This window comes from Egretta garzetta, unplaced genomic scaffold (genome assembly GCF_000687185.1).
Source record: "Egretta garzetta isolate BGI_Z169 unplaced genomic scaffold, ASM68718v1 scaffold172, whole genome shotgun sequence".
Lineage (NCBI taxonomy): Eukaryota > Metazoa > Chordata > Aves > Pelecaniformes > Ardeidae > Egretta > Egretta garzetta.
This window is the reverse complement of record NW_009258951.1, coordinates 1,296,514-1,305,106: the sequence shown is the minus strand read 5'-3', so window position 1 is coordinate 1,305,106 and position 8,593 is coordinate 1,296,514. Positions and strand designations below refer to the sequence as shown.

Genomic DNA, 8,593 nt, shown 5'->3' with positions numbered 1-8,593 from the left:
ACAAAAATGATCCGAGGGCTGGAGCACCTCTCCTATGAGGACAGGCTGAGAGAGTTGGGCTTGTTCAGCCTGGAGAAGAGAAGGCTGTGGGGAGACCTGATTGCAGCCTTTCAGTACCTAAAGGGGCCCCATAGGAAAGATGGGGAAAATCTTTTTAGTAGGGCCAGCTCTGTCAAGACAAGGGGTAATGGTTTTAAACTAAACCAGGGTAGGTTTAGACTGGATGTAAGGAAGAAATTCTTTACAATGAGGGTGGTGAAACACTGGAAGGGATTACCCAGAGAGGTAGTGGAGGCCCCATCCCTGGAAGCATTCAAGGCCAGGTTGGACAGGGCTCTGAGCAACCTGATCTAGTTAGCGGTGTCCCTGCTCACTGCAGGGGGGTTGGACTAGATGACCTCCGCGGGGTCCCTTCCAACCCAAAACATTCTATGGTTCTATGTTGATAGTGTAGGTCACTGTAAATACATCTATGCCCCCAACCCTACCCACTTGCCCTACAGTCCCTTGGAGTAACAATATGTGGTTTGATTCACTCAACAATTTTGAATCTTTATGAATTTGCAGACCCATAAAAATGTTGCAGTGGATGCAGAGACACTGCAGAAAAAAAGCTCAACCTACAGTGAGCCTATGACAAGTGGGCTTGCTGTTTTTACTTGCCTTTTACAAACCCATAAAAATGCTTTTTGGACCAGAGGGTAAAAGCCCATATAGAGGCTCTGCTGGGTTTCCCAGAGATGAAACCAATTATTACTGCACTGCTTTGAGCTGCAGGACCACACTGAACTTATGATCACTGACTTCAGAAAATTAGGGCATCTGAAAGCTAATGGAGACGCTGTGGTGCCATAATTACAATTAAAATTTAAAGTAATGCTACATGGCAAAGAGCGTTTTTCCAGTCCTCTTTTAAAGTGATTATGTTAAATAGACATACCTAGTTGTAAAATGCACTCCTAAGTATTCAGATGAGCAATATTTCTTGCCTGATTAATGTAGATAATTGCTTTGCATTGACCATAAACCTAAAACAATATAAATATTTAGAAACAGTTAATATTGCACCCTTTGCACTGATCATCTGGTACCTAGACAGCAAGTGGTTCATTTTCTCCTTGCAGTCATGAAAATCTTTTCAAGAATAAAGCTGTATTTAATAGTTAGATGGCAATGAAGCAAATTTCTAAGTATCTCCTTTAGAAATAAAAGGCCAGATCTTCCCCTGGTGTAATTCTGAGCTATACAGGTGCAGTGCCTGTCTGCAGGATGGCATACACGAGGCCACTCTTCTGGCAGCTAAGAAGGGCCCAAGTGTCGCAGAGTGCTTTCCCTGCCAGGCACCAGGACCTGGGTCTATCTCTAGAACAGAGAGAGCTTAAACCTGGAGATCAGCTCAGTGTCTGGATCCAGTCACCTGTATTCCAGCTTCCCACTTTTCCCTATGTCCAGAGTAGGGAAGAAGAGTGGTAGGAAAGACCCTACATCAGTTTTGTGGCACAGTAAGATCACCCTTGCACACAAAGAAACTCTGACTTTATGCCAGAAAAAAATACTGGCCTATTAATATCCATTGTGCCTTTAAAATTGAATGTATATTCTGAGTGCTGCTTAAATGTCGCCACATGTGTGAACAAGGCCTCTAGGTCCATTTTTTCATTTAAAAATGAAAACCGATTGACCTAAGAAGCAGCCCAGGACAGTTTAATCATAACTTCTTTTTTTTTCACATGTGAAGCTTCTTTCTTGTCATTCTTCATTTTATAAGGTAGGTTTTTTCACTTATTCAGAATCGTTTTGGTCACCTGTAGCAACAGTGTTAGATCACTTTCTGTCTTTGCAGCTTATCTTGCTGAGCTTTCTTTTTTCCCTTCTTTCAGTACAATTTTTGCAAAGTTGTCAGAATAAAAGTGGAATTAAACTAAACCAAACATCTCATGTTATATAAAAGTGAGTTTCTTTTATTCCTTTCTTGACAGGCTGTCTTTAAAATAAACTCTTAACAGAGTTGCTATAAAAAGTAAACCATTTATTCTAAATAGTGTCCTAGCGTGGCTATTTAGTTATGTCTGCTTATTACCTCTGGTCAAAAACTTTCTTTTAGTTTTCATTTGTTAAAAATAAATCTTACCAGTCTATAAACTGATGAAAGTACAGAGGAAAACCGTGGACCTGAAAAATGGGGTTTGATTTCTTCTAAACTCTGCTGCCTACTGAAAATTCATGTGTAGGGATTTTGCTGTCATCAGTAGTACCTGAGTAACTCATCACACATACAGTTCTTCCACAACTTTTTGCTGAGTACGTGGCATTTGGTGTCTACTACCTCCAAGATGAGATAGATAGAACCAATGATCTCCTGAAAACAAAACCAGAGAAAGGGTCATATACCAGTTTGAACAGAACAAAGTAGGGACGTATAAAAGGGGGAAATGGAGAAACACAAAACACAGGGGTGGGATGCACAGATACTCTGCAAACTGAACATTCTTTGGGACAAATCCTCAAGGGTGGCAAATCAGGTGAGATACAGGCCCTGTTAGAACAGGCTTGGTCCTGTGTCTAGCAAGCTTTAATTAAAGAACAGCCTTATTTAGTCAGTTTTGTCCTTCTGATTCTGGTACCAACGAAAAACCAAGAATAAAGACTAAGCAGGGTGATGTTTTCATTGTCAACTGCATTTTATGATTAGATTTGAAAGGTAGGTTATTTTGCCCTCAGTAAGAATGAGATGATAAATATGACAGGTAATAAAAAACTGCTAACATGGAACATTCCTGGTAGTCATTAGAAACAGAAATGTCTTACTACTTAGTGTCATCTTCAAGTATGGATGCTTTGCACTTGCCGTAGAGAGGCAATGACTGTATTGATGCAGGTGACTTAAATATTCTCTCAGGTATTGGGAAGTGCTGTGAGAGAGCTTGCCTGTCTCCATGGATGTCTCTGACTCACTCAAAGCTTCAGTCCTGTGCTTGAGTTCTGAGCCTGTGCTTAAGCCTAGAAACTTTTATTCAATTCACTGCAGCACAGGTGCACAAAGCAGTTAGGGCTCAACTTTCGGGCTACCATGTTTCCATGCAAGAGGGACAGGGAAAGACTAAAAGTCCAGCTCCATATATTTAGTGATTACATGATGTAGTACAGAGTAATGAGATGCTGCATGGTGCAGCTCCTGGTTCTGTTTCCACAGTAGATGTGAGTGAGCACCTTTCCAGGATATTCATCCAGGATACAGCTTAGAAGGATCATCTTTTATTTTCTGTAGTGGAAAGCTGGGAAGAGAGCAGCTGTCCTTTAAACATCCTAAAGAACTCAGATGTGAGTGTTAGCTGCAAGTTTAGACTGAGATTATCTCTTTGAAGAGGGAGACAAAATGAAACTGAATGAGAGCAGTGTTCATTCCTTCCTACTTGATTTCATGGGTTTATGGAGAAAATGCTTTGTGGGCAAGAGTCTTGTAGAAGTCTGGGGCCAGTATCTGTACAATTTTGGCTTCAGTTTTGATTTCTGTTTAACAGCAACTAACGACCAGTCAATAGGGCATCTAAAGGCTGGAATACTGCTGGCTTTTTTGTTTTTATACTGCTTGGAAATACACTAAGTGGTACCTGCTTTTGAGTTCTAAGGAGACAGAGTGATACAAATTATTCTGGTCACACTGTAGAGATCTCTGGAAAGAGACTGGGATGGTGATTTTATGTAAGCTCTACCATATATACTTGTAATGTAATATTAAACCCTTTAAATATAAAAGAGCAAAATAAATAGAAAATAAAGAATGAGTAAATTGTTTTGTTAGCTTTTTCTCTAAGTGATATTTTTATGTATGCAACTTGTCATGCTTGATACCATTTTTTTGTATTTTCGTATCCTCTTTTTTCCCCTAAGTGTTCTATGAAGTAATCTGGTAATGCCTTGCACTGAGCTCTCGGGGTTTGCCCACACTAATCCTGAGGTTTAATTAAAAGTGCCATTTTGAAGGTCGTGAAAAGATCAAAAGCTATTTTGACAAAGAGCGAAGCTGAGGTGCAGCAGCACTGTGTACAGTGGCATGGCAGTGTCCCCACACCTGGCTGTGTAGACCCTTCTGTGGAAGGAACTGATCGTAATTTTCTGTTTGTGTACTAGGTACCTAAATACTATGGTGATATGTCTCCTTAATATGGTAGCTAATATAGGGTAAATCAGTAAAGAGAAAGTATGACTGGTCAAAGAGTAATTGCCATTTGCTGAAAATGTATTTGAGTAGTGCAGCATTTGGTACAAGCTTGTAACTTAAAATATATCCTCAATGAGAAAAAACATCACTAAGACTATCCTGCATGAAGAAATAATAGCCAAGGAAAGTGTGTACCTTTCAGGAATGGCAAAGTTGGGACTGGTCACTTGAGCTTTCAAGTTGGTTGTTCAGGTATTCTGCAGGCAAAAGCACACAGATGTCTCGTAAAAGAAATGTTCTTATAGTCAAATGGGTTTGATGTTAGATGGATGAATCATGAAGACCGATTGCAAAGCTTGATGATCTTGGAAATACTAAATGCAACCAGGGTGGACCACACTGTATTTCCTGTTACCTGTAGCTCTCTTGTATAATATGAACTGTAATACGCAGATAAGGTTGTTATAAAATCTACACATCTTTTTGTCTACCTGCTTCTGTATGTATCATCCTCCGCTGGGGAAAGGGTAATTTGGGGTTTATTTAGAGCTCAGCAGATCTCTGAGGTTTTCATCATTCTTATTTTAATTTTCATTAAAAGGCCGTTATGCAAAGGCCTTTTGATATCTGCTTAGCATTGAATAAAATCTTCTCTCTTTTCTGCGTGGCCAAAAAGATCCCTTCCTCAGCGCTGCTGATGCTAGGCTTGCTGCTGCATGCATGCTGGGGAGCCTGGGAGCCAGAAGCAATGTGGCAGGGGCGCAGCATCACCTTTCTGGCAGGGTGACCTGGTGCAAGGGAAAGAAATGAAATATTTTGCCATGTTTTGTAATTTTGGTTAAGTGCCTGTCAATGAAGTTAATCATGAGTATCTTGTATGAAAGAAAGGCTCTGTCCTACTTGCATATAAGTTAATAGCAGATGGCTCATTAGTTTCAATTAGGGTAAAAGTGAACCACAGGTTGCTTAAGGGCAGATTTGAATTTGAAGTAACTTTGAAAATGTTTTTATCCTGAGTATTCATTTAAAAAACGGGAGGGAAGACCACTGACTGATAAGAAATAAGTATTTCTTTATCTTTTTTTGAGGGGAATAGAAGGTTGCATAAGGTTGTTACTGCCCATGAACATCCCTGACATAGCTGACTGCTGCTTATGTACTCAGTCCCAGCAGCAGTAAAAGGAAGGTGGAAAATTAAATCAAATCAGAGTGGTGGTGTTTCATACCAAATCTGAACTGGTGCCTGGAGCTATTCCAGGGGCAGGCAGCAAAGAATCATGACTGAGATTTGCTCTCTAATTGCCCACAGTGGTGATGAAACTGTTTCTAGTCATCTGTGCGTAAAGTTGACATGGCCTCTGGAGTCCTGTGAATGTAACTTTACATTTGCCTTTTGAAACATTTCTTAGCTCAAATAGATATTGCTAAAGAATAGTGATAGACACAGGGGTCTTAATGAGAGAAACAGATAGAGAACCATCAGGTAACTTACTGGAAGATGTTCTTGGTCACTGAAAATTCAGTAGAGACTGAGTATGTAGCCGCCTTTTTGGTCAGCATTGACCTGGCAAAGAGCCAGATCTGCAGCTTCCTCTCCTGCAGTGTCATCACAGCTGGGGGAAAGCAATGCCATCGGTGCTTCCCTGGCAGGAGCAAAGCGCCTTTGTGCCAAAGAGCACTGAAAGAAGTAAAACCGTTCTGCTTAGAAAACCAGTGCAGCAGATCAGAATGGTAAATCAGTATGGAGGGGCTGACCTGCATGAAATAGCAGACTCTTGTAATGGACCCATGTCTCTTTATAAACTTGTGTCCCCTTTTTATTACATGCTGTCCATCACCTTTAAACCTACAGCTGCAACAGCAAACACTAAGTCAATGATTACAAGGTTTTACAAAAGTGTTGTCGCTCCCTCTGAGACCAAAGAGCACTTTCTCCTTCTGGCATTACATCTCCAATTCAGACTTCACTGGGCAGATCATATAACCTTGACCTCATTGCAGGGGACAAGAATATACGCACAAAGCTGCTTTCTTAAAAAACCAGAATTGCTTAAATAAACCTACATGCAGGACAGGTCTGACTGATCACTTCTGTCCGTGATCCAGTTCTCCCAAATAACACAATGACAGAGGTCTCAGTAATTTGAATGTGAAGTGGATAAGGGCCACAAGGTTGACTGATTTGACACTTTGTTAAATGTTAATTGTAACCAAATATACTAATTCTCTGTTATATGCAGTCAGTTTGGTTGGGATAGAAAGCTTGGTTTGGATTCATTCTCTGAGCATTTCTACTCAGCTATAGATGAATGTTAGTCCTTAGCCCAAGCCAAGCCATCAAAATGCAGTTCATGTCCAGACAAAAAGCCTGTGGATGAATGGTCTGCTCAAGCTGTTAAATACTCTCAGATAACACAATAACAAGGCAATGTAAAGAGTTAAGGGTTTCATCACGCTGTCTGCTTTTAACAGAAATTTCCATTGTGTTTATTTGGGACTTAACATTCACTGTAATTGAATATAGTAGATGTGGTAAGTTTTGTTCTCTCCCTAAAGATTTCATATCTGTTGGTGGGACGGTGCAAAATGAGCTGCTGTAAGAGGTTGGAAGAAACAGACAGTATGTGAACCAGGGCTATCAAACCAGTCTTAAGCTATTGGAGGCTCCATTTCAGGATTTGTTCCCTCTCAATGCCTTGACTCCAGCCCACTCACCTTTTGTTGCCTAAAACTCTCAATTTATTGACACCTACTAGGTATTTGACACCCCACACTCTGATTTCCCTGGGCCCTGAACATTTCTATTTCGTCCCATCTTCCCCCAAATTCTGACTTTGTTCTCACTACAACATTGGGCAAAGTACTCTGTGAACTTGCCATCATTACATGTTGCTTCTGATGCCAAAGGGCAAGTCTTGTCTCCTTTTATCTCCTCCCATCTTAACTTTTTGGCTGCGCCTGGTTTCAGCCCCTGCCTGGCAATGCCTAGCTTTTTATATTCCTTTGGGTTTGGAGGCACGTACAGTTGCATATGAACTCCACCGCTAATTGTAACATGCTGCTGCATCTTTATTGCCAAACTTAGTGATGAAATAAGAACCATCTGAAATTATATGCTGAGAGGGGAGGGGGGAGAAAGGTGGCCTTGTAAGAAAGTTATGGACCTGGGGCTGATTACACTCATCTCAGTGCCAGAGGTCTGAAGGGGAGAATCTAGCAGAAAGAACTTTTTAAAGAAGAGAGAGCATGTAACCTAAACTGCACGGTAAACGACCTTTGTTTGACTGCTTGTAGCTGGTGCCTTCCTCCTTATGTCTCCTCTTGCTCTTTTTTCACCTGTAAATTATTCTTCTTGTACTTTGAATCAAGGAAAATGCACATCCAGTTGTTCCTTTGCCAGTTCACATCACCTTGCATAGCTCTCCCAGATGTAGTCTGGACTTCTCTGTGAAGTGCAGCTACTTATCCCATTAACTGCATCTTGGCCGGATGATTTCGGACCTTAGGTTTCTACCTTGTTCAGTGGTGGTGTCTCCCTTATATTGTATGGTCAGAATTGGCTCAAGGAAAAGTCCCACCTGCTAATCTTTAGCTCCTTGGCTTCTCTAACCACTGCCACAGCCTATCCCAGATTAAATTGTAGGAAGCCACAGGAGAATCATAAGGGAATTGGTCCAGCAATGTCACTATTTTAATTTAGCACTACTCAGTGCTCTGCTTTCTTTCCTTTTCAGCAACAATAAATAACACAATCCTGATGGAGGCTGTGACTCGGGGGGAGCTATTTGCTGGCTCAGCTGGCCCCCATAATACCATAGAGCACATGCTGAGCTGTGCAGGTTTATTCCTACCTTTGACTTACCCCTCACTGCTGAATTTGGAGATTGATTTGCCAGCTAAGAGACTGTGCTCTGGTCACTGTTGATTCTCAAGTGATTTGCTGAGTACAGATGAAAAAGGGTCATGGAAAAATACTGTCTGGAGAAACTTTAGTTTGAAATGACAGTGATGTGCCTTGTGGCTAACCTGTCAGGGACTCCAGGCTGAAGACAGGGGGACATAGCTGTACAAAGAGCTGTTACCTTGAGGATCTGGAGAAGTGACAACCACCATTACTTGGGGAGGATCCCAGTGAAAGTCGTTGGTTTTCTGCTAAGGAGCAACTCTGCAGCATTTCACCTTGAAGGATACCAGAAGCTGGGTGACTATTTCCCTGACCCTCATTTTCTGTCATGGGAGTCACAGCTATCTGCTGGATGACACCGAGTACCTTTAGGTTTGAGGGTTGCCCCTGTATGAGTGAGGAAGGAAAAGTGCAAGTGAAGGATGTAACTATCTCTATTTAATAGAACTGTAAAGTTTGGGGGGGGTTAAGATTTTATATATTGTCATGGTCTTTTTACAGGTGGTATAAAGAATCTCAGCTCTTCA

The 8,593-nt window shown here is 41.3% G+C and overlaps 1 protein-coding gene across 1 annotated transcript in view; it reads right to left on the bottom strand.

The window, feature by feature from the left end:
• The window catches only part of FETUB (fetuin B), a 10,537-nt gene extending 3,308 nt beyond the window's left edge, over positions 1-7,229 (bottom strand). Inside the window, 6 exon segments of the mRNA XM_009634333.2 lie at positions 941-1,028; positions 1,248-1,362; positions 2,256-2,359; positions 5,655-5,811; positions 5,813-5,860; positions 7,027-7,229. Coding sequence (XP_009632628.2) covers positions 941-1,028; positions 1,248-1,362; positions 2,256-2,359; positions 5,655-5,811; positions 5,813-5,860; positions 7,027-7,229 — 715 coding nt within the window.
• Positions 7,230-8,593: the final 1,364 nt, after the last annotated feature.